At 43.6% G+C, this 19,630-nt stretch overlaps 1 protein-coding gene across 4 annotated transcripts in view; it reads right to left on the reverse strand.

Moving 5' to 3' along the window:
* The window catches only part of cntln (centlein, centrosomal protein), a 474,184-nt gene that overhangs the window by 241,348 nt on the left and 213,206 nt on the right, over nt 1–19,630 (reverse strand). For all 4 annotated transcript variants that reach the window (XM_068030497.1, XM_068030494.1, XM_068030495.1 and 1 more), the window contains exon 14: nt 8,816–8,916. In XM_068030497.1, the coding sequence (XP_067886598.1) occupies nt 8,816–8,916 (101 nt within the window). The remainder of the gene's footprint in view (nt 1–8,815; nt 8,917–19,630) is intronic.

The raw sequence follows: 19,630 nt of genomic DNA on the forward strand, positions 1-19,630 counted from the left end.
CCAAAACAGCTCTTTCAAAGTCACAAATAACATCCTATGTGACTGTGTCAAACGTGAACTTGCCCTTCTCGACCTGTCTACAGCCTTTGACAAGGTTGACCATACCATCCTCTTCAATGCTTCTCCACTGTCGTCCAGATGGGTGGGACTGCTCTCACCTGGTTCCATTCCTATCTATCTAATCATAGCCAGAGAATTGGCTTTTCTTCCTGCTCCCACACCGTTACCTCTGGTGCCCCCCAAGGATCTATCCATGGCCCCCCATTTCTCAACTACATGCTGCTCCTTGACCACATCATACAAAAGCATAGAGTTAGTTTTCACATGTATGCGGACGACACTCAGCTCTACCTTACCACCATTTCATAGCATCAGAATCATAGCAAGTTTACGGCTCAGAAAGAGGCCACTTGGCCTATCGTGTCTGCACCAGCCGAAAAACAAACCACCCAGCCTCGTCCCACTTTCCAGTATTAGGTCCGTAGCCCTGCAGGTTACGGCTCTTGACAGAAACATGTCTCTCCACTCCTCCACTATTGTTAAATTATCAGACTGCTTATCCAACATCCAGCACTGGATGAGCAGAAATTTCCTCCAATTAAATATTGGGAAGACTGAAGCCATTGCTTTTGGTCTCTGCTCCTAACTCTGTTCCCTAGCTACCGACTCCATCCCTCTCCCTGGCAATAGTCTGACATTAAGCCAGTCTGTTTACAACTTTGGTGTCATATTTGAGCTCGTGATGAGCTTCCGACCACATATTCGTGCCATCACGACGACCACTTATTTCCACCTCTGTAACATCACCCAAATTCATCTGTCTCAGCTCATCTAATGCTGAAACCCTCATTCATGCTTTTATTATCTCTAGACTTGATTATTCCATTGCACTCCTGGCTCGTCTCCCACATTCTACTCTCAGTAAACTTGAGGTCAACCAAAACTCTGCTACCCATGTCTTAACTCGCACCGAGTCCCGCTCCTCTATCACCATTGTGCTCACTGACCTACATTGGCTCTGATCAAGCAACGTCTTGATTTTATAATTCTCATCCTGGTTTTCAAATTCTTCCATGGCCTTGCGCCTCCCTATCTCTGCAATCTCTTCCAACCTCACAAACCTCCAAGACATCTGCGCTCCTTTAATTCTGGCCTCTTGCGCATCGCTGATTTTATTCGCTCTTCCATTGGTGGCCAGGCCTTCAGTTCTGGAAATCCCTCCCTAAACCTCTCCACCTAGTTTTCCTCCTTTAAGACACTCCTTAAAACCTACCTCTCTGAACAAGCTTTTGATCATCTGACCTAATATCTCCTTTTGTGCCTCAGTGTCATATTTTGTTTTGTAATGTTCCTGTGAAGCGCCTTGGGATGTTTTATTACGGTAACGGTTCTAAATAAATGTAAGTTGTTGTTGTTTATCCATTGTCTTACTGTATGGGAGTGGCTGTTGCTACAACTTCTGTATTATCTGATCCGAAGTTTGAATTGTCAACCAACCCATCAGTCACCTTTTTCCAATTGTACCACTCAGTAGTGCGATTGTATCACTGGGGACATGAAATTGCTGTCCATTTTGGAGGGGATGCAAAGGAGTCAGCACGTACTCATGTATCTACAGGACCTGGCCCTTGGTTCACTAATATTGTCCATGAAATGGCATGGAACAAATCCAACACAGGTATCTCTCTTACACCCAACCAACCACATTATATTTCTGTTGATTTCATCCTGAGCTCTGAAATTGGATATTTAGTTAACCTCCTCTTTGCTGCACAGTGTCTGTTTACAGCAAACTTCAAAAGCAACAGAGATACCATTTCAGAGAATGCTGGAAATACTCAGCAGGGCAGGCAGTATCTGTAGAGAGAGAAACAAGATTTCATGTTTTCACATCTCTGACACTTCATTATCTGCGGAAGGGTCATCAATCTGAAAACATTAACTTTGTTTCTTCTCTCCACAGACCTGTGGAGTATTTCCAGCACTTTGTTTACATTTCAGATTTTGAAAATTTGCAGTATTTTGCTTTAGAGACACCATTTCATTCAGTGTAAAAAATGGCTCAGACTGGAGAGAATGATGCATTCCCTTGCATTAACCCAGACAATATGGTCTCCTCTTTTTGAATGAATATGCAATTGATGCCCATTTCTCATCCAGGATGCTGTATTTTTCCCACCCATTGCAATGGCAGCACCTGCTCTTTTCCCTCCTCATGTTATTGCTCACCTCTCAATTCTATCCTTAAAGCTGGATTAAATCAAGCATGGAAGGGACACAAAGCTGGAGAAGATTACAGAGCAAGTGTAGGGCAAGACTGTGGAGGGATCTGGAGATGCAGATATGGATTTTTAATATGATGTGTTCACAAAACCTCTTGTTTTAGTTTATAAAATCTTCCAACATTACAAGTCAGAGGTTGTTTAATTCGTAGTTCTCTTATCGCTGAGTTGAAATATCAAGCCCCAGACCAGGACATCATTTAAGCTGCCATTTCAGGCAGATGAAACATTAAACCAAGGACGTTTTTTTTTACTCTTTCGGGGATGTGGGGGTCACTGGTAAGGACAGCATTCGTTGCCCATCCCTAATTGCCCTTGAGAAAGCCTTTTCATTTCCAGTGATTAAACCAATAATAAGTCTTATAACTTTAATTGAAGAAAATCAAGGAGATCCTGTGGGGTCCTGGCTAACAATTAGTTATCACTGCTAAAAGTGCACAATGTGGATATCAGGTGAGGACAGCCTCAGACCTGGCTATGGTGCTACTGATAGTCAAGCAGCTTATCCATCTCCACTACTTAGGCAAGCGTGTTATGAATAGTCACCAGAGCAATGTACTGGAGGGCAACTGGCACCGGTGGAATCTTAAATCCAACAGGAGTCAATGTTCAGAACATGAGGGGAGGAGGAGAAAGTTGCCAACAGTAAACTGCTCAAAAATGAAGTTGCAAGAATATCAGAAGCCAAGGGGGGCCACACTCACAATACAACTGCTCTATCAGTGAAAAATTATCCTGCTTCACGCCAACATTAATTTGCTGAAGTGTTACTCCGGAGTTAGGTGCTTACTCCCAGTTCCTTCAGGAAGTCCCCCTTCACTTCACTTCGGAGTCAGGGTAAAGGCCTGATTCCAGATGTACACCACAACTAATGTTATAGTTGTCGTCTCAAAGTAGTTCAAGTTTGCTGGACAGATTTTCCACAATGCTATTACGTTGACTTCATGCCACTTGCACAGTTTTCATCTATGTATAATTGGGCTCTTTGACAATAAAATCTCATCATTGCAAACTTGCATCAGGAAAGCAACCATTACATCAAGAACTCAAGGTCTGAGGTCCTCGAAGAATCAGGACTGTTTGTTATAAGAGGCTCACAATAACAGTGTAAGAAACAATTTTCATTGCATTAGCTACTTGCCTCCAATACATAGGGAAGTCAGAATCCGAGTTTGGATCAATTAGTGGACAGTGGCAAGAAAGAATGACAAAACTCACATCATTGACTGGCCAATGGTAAACGTATTCCTCAGTTTTACATTGCATTGTCTCAATGCTTTTTCTGTTTATAAATGCAAAATACCGCAGAAACTGGAAATCTGAAATAAAAACAGAAAGTGCTGGAAACACTCAGCAGTTCAGGCAGAACTCTGAGTTTTGATGAAAGGTCATACATGAAATGTTAACGCTGCTTCTCTCTCCACAGATGCTGCCAGACCTGCTGAGTATTTCTAGCACTTTCTGTTTTTATTGTTGCTTTTTTACTTTGCAATTTGTAATAGTTCAGTGTAAGTCACTGGAGTAATAAATTTTAGATGGATTTTTAGCTAACAATATTTAGTGACACATTAACTTAATAAGTAGTGACAACTTTCATTTTGCAGCTGTAGACACTGCCTAGGATAAAACCAATAACAAACAGGTCTGTAGTTTGCCTCCGAAGATCCCATTAATGCTGACACCTGATTAACTTGGCAAAGGAGCCAATCATTACTGTCCTAAAGCAATAAGTTCACAACAGCTGCACCAGCACAATCTCTGCTGCAAATTGCGCTGCCGTAAACTTTCAATTTTGCTAAAAAAAAACAAAAGCAAGTCAGAAATCTGGCTTGTAAGAGTGTCTATGTGGAGCAGGTGTGACAAAAGATCATCCTGGCATCCTATAAATCAAAGCAACTAGCAGTCTAGCAAACAGCACCTTTGCTCTTGCATTTTTGACCTCAACTTGTTGATTCAAGGTATGGTTTGCATGCATACTGACTAGAGACCTAGAACATTCTATAGCATCTTCAAAGATACAATAACAACTTAGAATGTTGAGGGATGATTCGGTGGTGGGGTGGGTGGGGGAAGGCGAAATTGGTCTGCAACAATAGCATAAAACCAACAACAGCAAATCAGCAGCCTGTTTCATACTTTGCCTGAACCTCCTCCACATTGGCTTGAAATGAGAAGGAAATCAGGCAGGATGTAAAATGGGCTGCCCATTTGATATAACCCATTTCTACACTTTTGCTGAAGACTAATTTCACCCCCTAGATGTTTTAAATTATGAAGGGATTCGAAATGGCAGGTTCAGAGAAACCATTTCCCCTGATAGGTGAACATGGAACAAGGGGGCACGACCTTAAAATTAGACCTAGGACAGTTAGATGTGAAATCAGGAAACATTTGTCCACACAAAGGGAAGTGGAAATCTGGGCTTCTCTCCCCAAAAGGCTGTGGATACTGTGGGGGGTTGGTGTGCATTGAAATTTTCCAGACTGAGAGCAATAGATCTTTGTTCGGTATGGGTACCAAGGGATATGGAGAAAATGCAGGCAAATGGAGATAAGTTACAGATCAGCCATGGCCTAATACATTGCCCGAACAGGCTTAAGAGGCTGAGTGGCCTCCTCCTGTTCCTATGGTCTCCCCTGTACTCAAGTATATCCACCATCTGGGCTTAGTTATTTATATTTATTTAGCAAGCTTGGTGATAATTTAAAAATGTGTTCCAATCTTTATGGAAATGAAAATTTTAAAAGATAAATGAAATTCTTCTCACAACAGATGCTAAATAAACACTATTCTCCTTATATCAAATATAGCTCAACTAAAGTGTGTTCAAGCACAGCATCAGTATTACCACAAATGAATATATGCTTGTTTGGAGGCCTGCAGAGATAGACAATGCAATTTCGAATTCAAATTAATGTAGTGCGACTTTTGTAATTTAAAGTCACCCTATTTTCTTTTGTAACTGGCAGCAATAATGGAATTACAGCACCAAAAGTTGGCAGGGCCTCAATCTGTACAGGAGGTTCAAAGGAACCTGAGAACAGGGAACCATTTAAGTTAATAGCTTGAATTTTCCCCACCTTTTTTCCTCTCCATTTTTGAAAAATAACACTGAAATTTCTGGTTAATTTGTCGATTAATTCTTCCAAAAGTGGCAATATTTCCAAGCTAAGTCCTCCTAACTCACTGCTTGCCATGTTGCACTGAACGTCTCACATTCCTCACAAGATGCAGCCAGTGTGACTCACACAGGTAAATAAAGTCAAGTTGGCCTAAACATATTTGAGACATTTCCTCTTACCATATATTCTTCAAAATTATTTAATAGTTGATCAGTTAAGACAAATGTATTTTAGCAATCGTATGCATTTAATTCAATTTTTGAAAGTTAAAGGAAATCATCAAATTGGGATTTACCAAAACAAAAAAGCCAGCAATTTTTTTTGTTATGATTTATATTTTTCCTTGGCGTACAAACTTCACAAACAACAATGAACTTCCATCATCTCATGGAGAGGGAGGGAAAAAGATGCGTCAGGAAAAATATTGCTTGCAGAGTTTTGTGCCATCTTGAACATGTGACTTTTTGAGTGGGCTTTCTTAATGCTTTAAATTATCTACAAAATGTTAATTAATTATGATTTGAATAATCGAAGGGCCTTATTAAGCAATTTGTTTTTTCTTAAATTTTTTTATTCATTCATGGGATGTGGGCGTCGCTGGCCAGGCCAACATTTATTGCCCATCCCTAATTGCCCTTGAAAGGTGGTGGTGAGCTGCCTTCTTGAACCGCTGCAGTCCTTGGGATGTAGGTACACCCACAGTGCTGTTAGGAAGGGAGTTCCAAGATTTTGACCCAGCGACAGTGAAGGAACGGCGATATAGTTCCAAGTCAGGATGCTGCGTGGCTTAGAGGGGGAACTTGCAGGTGGTGGTGTTCCCATGCATTTGCTGCCCTTGTCCTTCTAGTTGGTAGATGTCACGGGTTAGGAAGATGCAGTCTAAGGAACCTTGGTGCATTGCTGCAGTGCATCTTGTAGATGGTACACACTGCTGCCACTGTGCGTCGGTGGTAGAGGGAGTGAATGTTAGTGGATGGGGTGACAATCAAGCGGGCTGCTTTGTCCTGGATGGTGTTGAGCTTCTTGAGTGTTGGAGCTGCACCCATCCAGGCAAGTGGAGAGTATTCCATCACACTCCTAACTTGTGCCTTGTGGACAGGCTTTGGTGAGTCAGGAGGCAATTTACTTGACGCAGGATTCCGAGCCTCTCACCTGCTCTTGTAGCCACGGTATTTATATGGCTACTCCAGTTCAGTTTCTGGTCAATGGTAGCCCCTAGGATGTTAATAGTGGGGGATTCCATTGAATGTCAAGGGGAGATGGTTAAAGTCTCTCTTGTTGGAGATGGTCGTTGCCTGGAACATGCGTGGCACATATGTTACTTGCCACTTATCAGCTCAAGCCTGGATATTGTCCAGGTCATGCTGCATTTCTATACGGACTGCTTCAGTATCTGAGGAGTCATGAATGGTGCTGAACATTGTTCAATCATCAGCAAGCATCCCCACTTCTGATCTTATGATTGAAGGAAGGTCATTAATGAAGCAGCTGAAGATGGTTGGGCCTAGGACACTACCCTGAGGAACTCCTGCAGTGATGTTCTGGAGATGAGATGATTGACCTCCAACAACCACAACCATCTTCCTCTGCGCTAAATGTGACTCCAAGCAGTGGAGAGTTTTCCCCCTGATTCTCATTGACTTCAGTTTTGCGAGGGCGCCTTGATACCATACTCGGCCAACTACTGCCTTAATATCAAGGGCAGTCACTCTCACCTCACCTCTGGAGTTCAGCTCTTTTGTCCTTGTTTGAACCAAGGCTGTAATGAGGTCAGGAGCTGAGCCGCCCTGGCGGAACTCAAAATGAGTGTCACTGAGCAGGTTATTGCTAAGCAAGTGCCACTTGATAGCACTGTCGATGACACCTTCCATCACTCGACTGATGATTGAGAGTAAACTGATGGGGCAGTAATTGGCCAGGTTGGACTTGTCCTGCTTGTTGTGTGCAGGACATACCTGGGCAATTTTCCACATTGCTGGATAGATGTCAGTGTTGTAGCTGTACTGGAACAGCTTGGCTAGGGGCGTGACAAGTTCTGGAGCACAGGTCTTCAGTACTATTGCCAGAATATCAAACTATTGAAGATTTAGAAACCTAAATCAATCTTCTAGCCTCAGCAAAACCTATAATGGTTTTACATTTTATTCTCCATTGAATCATACTTTGCTCCATGAGAAGACCGTTCCTTAAAACATTAAATGACAATTGCATAAAGGAAGATGGCTGTGGTTATTGGAGGCCAATCATCTTAGCCCCCAGGGAATTGCTGCAGGTGTTCCTCAGGGCAATGTCCTCGACCCAATCATCTTCAGCTGCTTCAATGGCCTTCCCTCATAATAAGGTCAGAAGTTGGGATGTTCACTGACAATTGCAGTGTTCATTCCCTGCCGCATCTCTTCAGATAATGAAGCAGTCCATGCCCGCACGCAGCAAGACCTGGAGAGCATTCGGGCTTGGGCTAATAGGTGGGAAGTAACATTCCCGCTACACATGTGCCAGGAAATGACCATCTACAGCTAGAATCTAACCATCTCCCATGACATTCAACAGCATTACCATCATCGAATCCCCCACTTTCAACATTCTTGGGGTGGTTGAGGGGGAAAGTCACCATTGACCAGAAACTTAACTGGACCAGACATTGAAATACTATGACTACAAGAGCAGGTCAGGAGCTGGATATTCTGAGGCCAGTAACTCACCTTCCAACTTCCCAAAGCATTTTCACCATCTACAAGGCACAAGTCAAGAGTGCGATGGAATACACTCCACTTGCCTGGATGAGTGCAGCTCCAACAACATTCAAGAAATTCAACATCATCCAGGACAAACCAGCCTGCTTGACTTACACCCCATTCACCACTACAACATGCACTGCAGCAACTCGCCAAGTTTCCTTCAACAGCACCTCCCTACCCATGACATCTACTGCCCAAAAGGACAAAGGCAGCAAGCACATGGGAATACCACCACCTGCAAGTTTCCCTCCAAGTCACACACCATCCTGACTTGGAACTACATCGCCATTCCTTCATCATCACTTGATTAAAATCCTCGAAGTCCCTACCTAACAGCACTATGGGAGTACCTTCACCATATAGACTGCAGCAGTTCAAGAATGCAGCTCACCACATTCTCAAGGGAATTAGGAATAGGCAATGGCCTTGCCAATGACACCCACATCCCATGAATGATTAAAAAATCTTGCAAATACACGATGAACCATGTTGTATAATTAATGCTACACATAAGTCACGAGCCCTGTTAGATCCCATCATTGTGTATACTTACCATAGAAGATAAGAATAAAGAAATTGCAAACACTACTCGGAGATGCAATGGCTTGATTTAAATTAGGACCGCCAACATTTGAATGACTTCAACTACCTCCATTTCACTCTGCTTCCTCACCTTCTCGCTCACGCTGCAGGCACATGGTCAGTTCCTGAATGGTGGCTTTGTCCGTAGCAGACCGCACCCTCAACTGGTCCAGCTCTTCTCCAAGGTTCATGCTGCAAGATGAGAACCCAGTAGTCTGTTTATTAGCAGTCTCAAAAGCAGTTCCCATATACAAAAGCACATCAAGTAACTTCTAGTTGCAACTTGAAACAGAATCAAATGAACAAGAACCAACATGAAAAGGAAATAACTGAGTGGGTGACAATTGATTGTGAATAGTACAGAAAGCCGAAATTGATAAGAAGCTCCTCAATATTACAAAGCACAGCTGATTTGCCAAGAGCAATCACACATGACCATCTTCACACCAGTCATATTTAGAAAAGTTTCCATTCAATACAAATTTGATTCCCATTATTTAACTGAAATCTAAGGTAATGCATTTGGTGGGGGGACAAACAAGGCAAGGCAATACACAAAAAATGGTAGGATTCTGAGAAATGTAGAGGAACAGAGGGACCTTCAAGTGCATATCTACATATTTCTGAAAATAGCAAGACAGGTAGAAAAGCTGGTCAACAAGGCATATGGGTTCGCTTTCTTTATTCGCTGAGGCCTAGAGTATAAGAGCAGGGATGTTATGCTGGAACTGTATAAATCACTAGTTAGACTGCAGCTACAGTACTTAATACAGTTCTGATCACCACATTACAGGAAGGATGTGATTGCATTAGAGATGGTACAGAGAAGATTTACAAGGATCTTGTCAGGAATGAAGAATTTTAGCTATGAGGAAAGATTGGACAGCCTGAGGTTGCTTTCTTTGGAACAGAGATTCAATAAAGGTGTTTAAAATTATGAGGGGCCTGGATAGAGTGGATAGGAAGACCCTGTTCCCCTTAGCAGAGAGGTCAACACAGGGGGGATAGATTTAAGGTAATTGGTAGAAGGATCAGAGGGGAGTTGAGCAGCATTTGTTTTTACCCAGAGGGTAGTGGAGGTCTGGAGCAAGTTGTTTGCAATGCACAGACCATATTGTCCAATGAAAAATACATAGATAAGGTGAATGGGAAGGCATATTGGATACTTGCCTTTATTAGCCGAGGCATAGAATATAAGAGCAGGGAGGTTATGATGGAGCTGCATAAAACGCTAGTTAGGCCACAGCTGGAGTACTGTGTACAGTTCTGGTTGCCGCACTATAGGAAGGATGTGATTGCACTGGAGAGGGTACACAGGAGATTCACCAGGATGTTGTCTGGGCTGGAGCATTTCAGCTCTGAAGGGAGACTGGATAGGCTAGGGTTGTTTTCCGTTGAGCAGAGAAGGTTGAGGGGGGACCTGATTGAGGTATACAAGATTATGAGGGGCAGAGATAGGGTAGATAGGAAGAAAATTTTTCCTTAGTGGAGGTGTCAATAACCAGGTAGCATAGATTTAAGTTAAGGGGCAGAAGGTTTTGAGGGGATTTGAGGAAAGATTTTTTCACCCAAAGGGTGGTTCGAATCTGGAACACACTGCCTGAAGGGGTGGTAGAGGCAGGAACCCTCACAACATTTAAGAAGTATTTAGATGAGCACTTGAAACGCCATCGCATACAAGGCTATGGGCCAAGTGCTGAAAAATGGGATTAGAATAGGTAGGCTTGATGGCCGGCGCGGACTCGGTGGGCCGAAGGGTCTGTTTCTGTGCTGTATAACTCTATGACATCATACTAGCAGGTATTTTTTGAAAACTACTTTGCGCCTTTCCATCAACCTTGACAATATCACCTGCTTTGTATTATGCCTTGTATTAACCAATTACATTTAACAAATCCTCTCCACAAGATACTCTTTGGGCACCATTCCAAATATCACAGGTATATTGGTTTCTGAAATCTACAATCTAGATCAATTGAAATTCTGCACCAGAACAAAATTTCATACAATTTTGAGCTAGCTCAAACAGCTCCGTGATTTTTTCGCAGTTTTAGGACATATTTATGACTCTCACCAGAAAGTGTCACATAAAGCATGATATTGTGCACACTACTGCCCAATGCATTTCTGAGGATACAGGCATTCAAAAAACCAAACAACCCTACACTTAAACAGCAGAGGAATATATACAAAATCATGTTTTTGTTTCAGTCTTGGTCAGTTCAAGAGCAAAGGTAGATGGAGAATACAGGAAAATTGAAATTGCACTTCAGAGCCATTGCAAAGTGCTTTATAATTGGAGTATTGTATACTGGAACAAATGGCATTCTATACTTATCAATCAGAGAACAATGAACATATTACCAAAAATCACAGATCAGAGTATTAGAATGAAAGATAATTTTGGTCTTTACTAAAAGGCTACAAAACAAACCATCTACTGTAGTTCCCCTTTAAAGTAGTTATTTCAGTAAAGTACAATACACTAGCATGTGAAAACGTCATCAAGCAATAAGTTCCACATTCACAAAGGTCAGTTTGAAAGTAGTTTACTGTCTCACTAGCTCAGGCTTTTTAGAAAATCCTTACCTCGGACAAGAAAAAACAGACTTAATCTCAAGAGATGCAAACTCACCCTGGCCTCCTCTGACCTGCCATAATGCTATTATAACCATGGAGCAGAAAACAGATGAGCTGATAAGATCACCAGACAGCAGTTATTTCACACATACTTCAACAAAAGTGTTTGAAGGGCTGGTGGGAATTCACAGTAGTGGCAATGTGACTCAAAGCATCAGTAAGCAAAGTGTTCCAGATGCAAAGTGATCTAATTTCACTGCTTCGAGTAACATGCTTCATTCTTAATTTTCCTTCATCCTTTCAAAGTATTCCGTCACAAATTCACACAAAGAAATGCGCTAGAAAATGTTTCAGTTGCTTTTCCTAAATGCTTTGAACATTTACCAGTTCTTTTGCATCAATATGTTTCCTCTCTGATGCAAACGTCTAGACAGCAGTAAAGTGGGAGATTTTGGCAAGGGATTATTTATGTAGTGAGTAGCATGCGACAAACAGTCTGGTCAGCCACGAAATAAAAGAGATGAACTTCTGTTTACAGCATATAGAAAAAACACTTGTATAATACTAAAGTTCACAAAAAAACAGAAGCCATCACTGTACAGTTTTTCTACCTCCATAGTGATTTGCTTTACAGTATATAGTAAAATCGGAACTCAGTAATGCCATTGATTCTCTAGCCAGCGGAAAAGCCCCTGGGAAGGACAGCATTACCCCTGAAATAATCAAGAGTGCTAAGCCTGCCATACTCTCAGCACTCTACGAACTGCTTTGCCTATGCTGGGACAAGGGAGCAGTACCACAGGACATGCACGATGCCAATATCATCACCCTCTATAAAAACAAAGGTGACCACGGTGACTGCAACAACTACCGTGGAATCTCCCTGCTCAGCATAGTGGGGAAAGTCTTCGCTCGAGTCGCTTTAAACAGGCTCCAGAAGCTGGCCGAGCATGTCTCCCCTGAGGCACAGTGTGGCTTTCGAGCAGAGAGATCGACCATTGACATGCTGTTCTCCCTTCGTCAGCTACAGGAGAAATGCCGCAAACAACAGATGCCCCTCTATGTTGCTTTCATTGATCTCACCAAAGGCTTTGACCTCGTCAGCAGACGTGGTCTCTTCAGACTACCAGAAAAGATCAGATGTCCACCAAAGCTACTAAGTATCATCACCTCATTCCATGACAATATGAAAGGCACAATTCAGCATAGCGGCGCCTCATCAGACCCCTTTCCTATCCTGAGTGGCGTGAAACAGGGCTGTGTTCTCGCACCTACACTGTTTGGGATTTTCTTCTCCCTGCTGCTCTCACACGCATTCAAGTCTTCAGAAGAAGGAATTTTCCTCCACACAAGATCAGGTGGCAGGTTGTTCAACCTTGCCCGCCTAAGAGCGAAGACCAAAGTACGGAAAGTCCTCAACAGGGAACTCCTCTTCGCTGACGATGCTGCATTAACATCTCACACTGAAAAGTGTCTGCAGAGTCTCATCGACAGGTTTGCGGCTGCCTGCAACGAATTTGGCCTAACCATCAGCCTCAAGAAAACGAACATCATGGGACAGGACGTCAGAAATGCTCCATCCATCAATATCGGCGACCACGCTCTGGAAGTGGTTCAAGAGTTCACCTACCTAGGCTCAACTATCACCAGTAACCTGTCTCTCGATGCAGAAATCAACAAGCGCATGGGAAAGGCTTCCACTGCTATGTCCAGACTGGCCAAGAGAGTGTGGCACTGACACGGAACACAAAAGTCCGAGTGTATCAAGCCTGTGTCCTCAGTACCTTGCTCTACGGCAGCGAGGCCTGGACAATGTATGTCAGCCAAGAGCGACATCTCAATTCATTCCGTCTTCGCTGCCTCCGGAGAATCCTTGGCATCAGGTGGCAGGACTGCATCTCCAACACAGTAGTCCTCGAGGCGGCCAACATCCCCAGCTTATACACACTACTGAGTCAGCGGCGCTTGAGATGGCTTGGCCATGTGAGCCGCATGAAAGATGGCAGGATCCCCAAGGACACATTGTACAGCGAGCTCGCCACTGGTATCAGACCTACCGGCCGTCCATGTCTCCGCTTTAAAGAAGTCTGCAAACGCGACATGAAGTCCTGTAACATTGATCACAAGTCATGGGAGTCAGTTGCCAGTGATCGCCAGAGCTGGCGGGCAGCCATAAAGGCAGGGCTAAAGTGTGGCAAGTCGAAGAGCCTTAGCAGTTGGCAGAAAAAAAGACAGAAGCGCAAGGGGAGAGCCAACTGTCTAACAGCCCCAACAACCAATTTTTTCTGCAGCATCTGTTCTCGTGGATTCCTGTGTAACTTTGCAATGAGTGGAAGCTCCACCAGGATCGGAATACACCAGATCCCGGCTTCACAAGAGGGTTTCTACAGGTCAAGTGTGGGATCGGGCCTCCATCTACCCCTCACAGGGGCAATAACATCCTCAGCCTCAGAAAGCCCTCAAGTTGGAGGTCAGCACTCCGAGCAAAAATATGCAACCACTGAGCAGTGGAAATGGGATCTGACTGACGGGGCCTGAGGCTGCAACTGTAACCGAGACTGCGCACCTGCACCTCCCCAACCTGGGGGATAATTTTTTATAAATGAAATTGAGGCCTATTTTTCACTTTTTCCAATGGAGAGGGGTAGTTCACCCAGATCCCCCAGCAGCTTGGCATACATAGACACCAGATGGAAATTGAGTGGCCCTTCCCTCCCTCAATTCTGCATGCACCAGTGAGATCAGTACTATAGTGCATCAGCAATCACTATCCTGCTCCAAGTGGCAAGTTCACAGTACATAGGAAATGTTATTCAAATATTCAGCGATAACATAACCTTTGAGGTATTTAACTATCCACAAATATTCCTCTGGTTTTTCATCTAAGGTGGTAGGGCATGCACCTTGCAAATTTGTCTACAATCCCTACTTTCCCCCACAAACTTACCCCACAGTTTCTTTACTTTAGGGGTTTCCATTCCCATACAGTATCTTTCAGTGAGGAAGAGAAGAACACTAAACCTACAGAACTTTCAACAGCAATGCTGTGATTTGGTAACACTTAATTAAATTAAAATAGAATAAGGTGGGAAACAGTTTTACTATGGGTATGATGTTTCTCATTGTTTCAATGTAGAGTCAGCTTGATACTCTGTCCATCACTTCTTACAGTATTGTAGGTTCTACTTTGGCCACATCGCCGAGTTCTTTTTGTAAGGAGGCTGACGCAAAGAGATTGAGTTGCTACAAAGCAGAATCAAAGTACAAAGTACCTCAAAGGTCTAAGTTAGCAGGAGGTCAGACAAGTTGGAAGAGAATTTTGTACTTGGAGGTTGGGCTACTTTCAAAGAATAAGGAAGACTATACCCAAGGTACTTCAATATTATTCCTGATCTGTATAGCCATCACACACAAATTAATTATGCAAAAGTGATATTTAAAGAGACTCAAGAATATAAGAACAGGTGTAGCCCATTCAGTCCTTCTAGCCTGTTCCACCATTCAAATAGATCCTGGCTGATCTGCACTTCAACTCCATTTTATCCATATCCCTTGACGCCCTCACCTCAAAGATCTCTTAAGGTCTGTCTTGAAAATTTTAAGCATCCATAGCCAGTCCCAAATATCCACTACCCTTTGTAGTGTGAGAAACTGCTTCCTGATTTTACTCCTAAATGACATAGCTATGATTTTAAGATTGTGCTCTCTTGTTCTTGCCCACCAGAGGAAAGTTTCGCTGCATCTACTCTTTTGAATCCATTTTTAAAATTCATTTTTATCTCCTCCATTAGATTTTTAAAATTCTTTCATGGGATGTGGGCTTCGCTGGCAAAGCCAGCATTTGTTACCCATGCCTAATTGCTCTTGACAACTGAGTGGCTTGCTAGGCTATTTCAGAGGGCAGTTAAGAGTCTACCACATTGCTGTGGGTCTGGAATCGCATGTAGGCCAGAGCAGGTAAGGACAGATTTACTTCCCTAAAGGAAATTCGTAAACCAGATGGGTTTTTATAATAATCAATGATAGTTTCATGGCACCATTACTGAGACTAACTTCCAGATTTTTATTAATTAACTGAATTTAAATTCCACCAGCTGCTGTGGTGGAATTTGAAACCATGTCCCCAGGGCATTAGCCGGGACCTCGAGTTTACTAGTCCAGTGACATTGCTACTACACCACCTCCCGAAACCTTCACACCTCAACCTTCTAAAACCAAGGAAATACAGACCAAGGTTTATGCAACCTAGTAGCGTAATCCTTTATGCCCAGTGAATCTGTGCTGTGCAGCTTACAAGGCTAATAAAACTTTGAGCTGCAGTGCCCAAAACTGAATGCTGTACTCCAAATCGGGTCTGACCAAAGCTCTGTACGACTGAAGCAAAACTTACTCCACTTTATATTCCAATCCCCCTTGAGATAATGGCCCACATTCCATCAAACGTTTTGATTATCAGGACGCCCAAATCCATTTTCTCCTCCACAGATGCTAGTGACTCACCTTTTAAAAAATATTCCAATTATTCTTATATAATAAAAGCAAAATACTGCAGTTGCTGGAAATCTGAAACACAAACAAGGCTGCTCAGTTTTCTGTCCATTCACACCCTCTCTGTACTAATGCTTTGTCTTTCAGCACACCATTAACATACCGTTTGCCTTTGCTTCATGACCTTCTGGTCAGTTATTCTCTGTGACCTTGTCCTATCAACACCTCTTTTGTTATCTCTTGCCCCACCCCCACTTTACTTGCTTAAAACCTTTCACATTTCTAACATCTGCCAGTTCTGATGAAGAGTCACTGACCTGAAATGTAAACTCTGCTTCTCTCTCCACAGATGCTGCCAGACCTGTTGAGTATTTCCGGCATTTCTTGTTTGTTGGATCCAAAGTGGATGCAATCAACACTTCCAGATATTGAACATCATCTGCTACAGTTTTGCCCACTCAATCTGTCTATGTCACTTTAGAGCCTCCTGCTCCTACCCACACAACTCATTGGGCCTCTTAAAAGTGTCATCTGCAAACTTGAAGATACAACTTGTTATTCCTTCATCAAGTCACTGACATACATGGTGAACAGCTGAGGCCCCAGTCACTGTCAAATCCCACCAATTAGAGAACATTCCTTCCACTCTATTCTCTGTATCCAACCAAGCAGGATAAAATGAATTGATTATGGTAGATAGAGAGAAACTATTTTTTTATTCATTCCTGGGATATGAATGTCACTGGCTAGGCCAGCATTTGTTGCCCATACCTAATTGCCTTGAGAAGGTGGTGGTGAGCTGATTCTTGAACTGCTACAGTCCTTGGGTGTAGAAACACCCACAGTGCTGTTAGGAAGGGAGTTCCAGGATTTTGACCCAGCGACAGTGAAGGAACGGTGATATAGTTCCAAGTCAGAATGGTGTATGGCTTGGAGGGGAACTTGCAGCTGGTGGTGTTCCCATGCATCTGCTGCCCTTGTCCTTCTAGCAGTAGAGGTCGTGGGTTTGGAAGGTGCTGTCGAAGGAGCCTTGATGAGCTGCTCCAGTGCATCTTGTAGATGGTATACACTGCTGCCACTGTGTGTTGGTGGTGAAGAGAGTGAATGTTGAAGATGGTGGATGGGGTGCCACTCAAGCAGGCTGCTTTGTCCTGGATGGTGTGGAGCTTCTTGAGTGTTGTTGGAGCTGCACCCATCCATGCAAGTGGAGAGTATTCCATCAAACCCCTGACTTGTGCCTTGTAGATGGTGGAGAGGCACTGGGGAGACAGGAGGTGACCTACTCCCTGAAGAATTCCCAGTCTCTGACGTGCTCTTTTAGCCATAGTACATATGTGGCTGATGCAGTTCAGTTTCTGATCAATGGTAGCCCCCAGGATTTTGATGGTGGGAGATTCAGCAATGGCAATGCTATTGAACGTCAAGAGGAAAAGGTTAGATTCTCTCTTGCTTGAGATGGTCATTGCCTGGCACTTGCGTGGTGTGAATGTAACTTGCCACTTATCAGCACAAGCCTGGATGTTGTCCAGGTCTTGCTGCATCTGGACACAGGCTGCTTCAGTGACTGACCTGAAACAACCACAGCCATCTTCTTTTGTGCTAGGTATGACTCCAGCAGCAGAGAGTTTTCCCCCCGATTCCCATTGACTCCAGTTTTGCTAGGGCTCCTTGATGCCATACTCGGTCAAATGCTGCCTTGATATCAAGGGCAGTCACTGTCACCTCACCTCTTTTGTCCATGTTTGGACCAAGACTGTTATGAGGTCAGGAGCTGAGTAGCCCTCGTGGAACCCAAACTGAGCGTCAGTGAGCAGGTTATTGCTGAGCAAGTGCCCTTTGATAGCACTGTCAACGACCCAGTCCATCACTTCGCTGATGATCGAGAGTAGACTAATAGGGAGGTGATTGGCCGGGTTGGGTTTGTCCTGTTCCTCGTGTACTGGACATACCTGGGCAATTTTCCACATTGCTGGGTAGATGCCAGTGTTGTAGCTGTACTGGACAGCTTGGCTAGGGGCACGGCAAGTTCTGGAGCACAAGTCTTCAGTACTACTGCCGGAATGTTGTCAGGGCCCATAGACCTTTCAGTATCCAGTACCTTCAGCCATTTCTTGATATCACGTGGAGTGAATCGGATTGGCCGAAGACTGACACCTGTGATGCTGGGACTCAGGAGGAGGCCGAGATGGATCATCCACTCGGCATTTTTGGCTGAAGGTGGATGCAAATGCTTCAGCCTTGTCTTTTGCACTGATGTGCTGGGCTCCCACTCGTTGACGATGGGGATTTTTGTGGAGTGTCAGGAAAACCCTATATGCCAAAGGGGACATATTAATTTCATCAGTTGGAAACTGACCTTCGACTTTTAATGGAAAAAACCCTACAAGTAACTTTTGAAAAACTAGCAGCCAAGGTGGCCACTGCCATTTATATCTGAAATGCCAGGGAATTGGAATGGAGACGCAGTGGTTAGCACCGCAGCCTCACAGCTCCAGAGACCCAGGTTCAATTCTGGGTACTGCCTGTGCGGAGTTTGCAAGTTCTCCCTGTGACCGCGTGGGTTTTCACCGGGTGCTCCGGTTTCCTCCCACAGCCAAAGACTTGCAGGTGATAGGTAAATTGGCCATTGTAAATTGCCCCTAGTGTAGGTAGGTGATAGGGAATATGGGATTACTGTAGGGTTAGTATAAATGGGTGGTTGTTGGTCGGCACAGACTCAGTGGGCCGAAGGGCCTGTTTCAGTGCTGTATCTCTAAATAAAATAAATAAAAAAGCCCAGCCAGGACAATGGCGTGCTCTAAGTGATTGAATTACCCAGAATGCTTTCATTAGCACAGCAGTCAGGGCCATCTCCCCCCACTGACTCTGAAAGAGCCAACCCCCTCCAAGTGTGAATGGACATCCTGTGGCATGTGGAACCTTGAATTTCATTAGAAGATTCCAGAAAAAACTCATTAGAAACAAAGGGGATTGAGAAAAACCATGTGACCACTTGCTCATCTCTGAAGAAACAAGTTTTTTTACACAATCAAGCAGATGAGCAGTAACTGAGTATACAGCAGCACAGAAGGCTTCTGCTCCCATCTTTCTCTTTCTTTTCCTTTTTTCTCCCTAGAAAACATCAAGTGAAAACCGTCTGCAACTGGAGGACCCTCCAAGCCTACAGACCGCTACAGCCAGCAACAGGGGGAAAAGAGCCAACTGCAATTCTGCCTTCAAGCAACACTGAGCAAAACAGGCCGAGCAAAGTGCAGTTTGACCAGCAAGGACTTCAAGACTACAGTTGCAGCGGAGGTCTACTAGATTTACAGAATGTATTTAAGTTCCATTTATTCTGGACTTTAATCCAACCACCAAATCTATTTTCCCTCTTGTAATCTATGTGTATGTGTGTGATTGTTATGTGAATGTGTAGTGTCAGGGAAGTGTTTTTTTTTCTCTGTTTAAAAACCAAAGGGGGTCTGTGTGCCTTTAAGACGGAGAACAGTTTTTATATTCTCTGGGAACAGTGTGGGAGCTGCAAGTCTATTTCCTCAGCAACATCAAGAGAGAGAGATCACATGCCGTATTGTATCAGATTGACTGTGTATAAAGACTGGCTAGAACCGGTTTGAACTGACAGACTAGTGAAGCGTGCTCTCCTGAAGGAAGGAAGAATTTGTCTCTCTCTGCAGAAAATCTACATTGGCCTACAGGTGGTGTTTCACTTAAAGAGGAAAAGACCCTTGGAAAGGAAAATTTGCATTACTGGAGGTAGCAAATTCCTTTTTACTTTGAGTCTCTAAGAAGTCTCTGTCTCAGGAGTGACTTTCTGTTGCCTTTCGTGTTTCTGGGAGTT

This window comes from Heterodontus francisci, chromosome 4 (assembly GCF_036365525.1).
Source record: "Heterodontus francisci isolate sHetFra1 chromosome 4, sHetFra1.hap1, whole genome shotgun sequence".
Taxonomy (NCBI): domain Eukaryota; kingdom Metazoa; phylum Chordata; class Chondrichthyes; order Heterodontiformes; family Heterodontidae; genus Heterodontus; species Heterodontus francisci.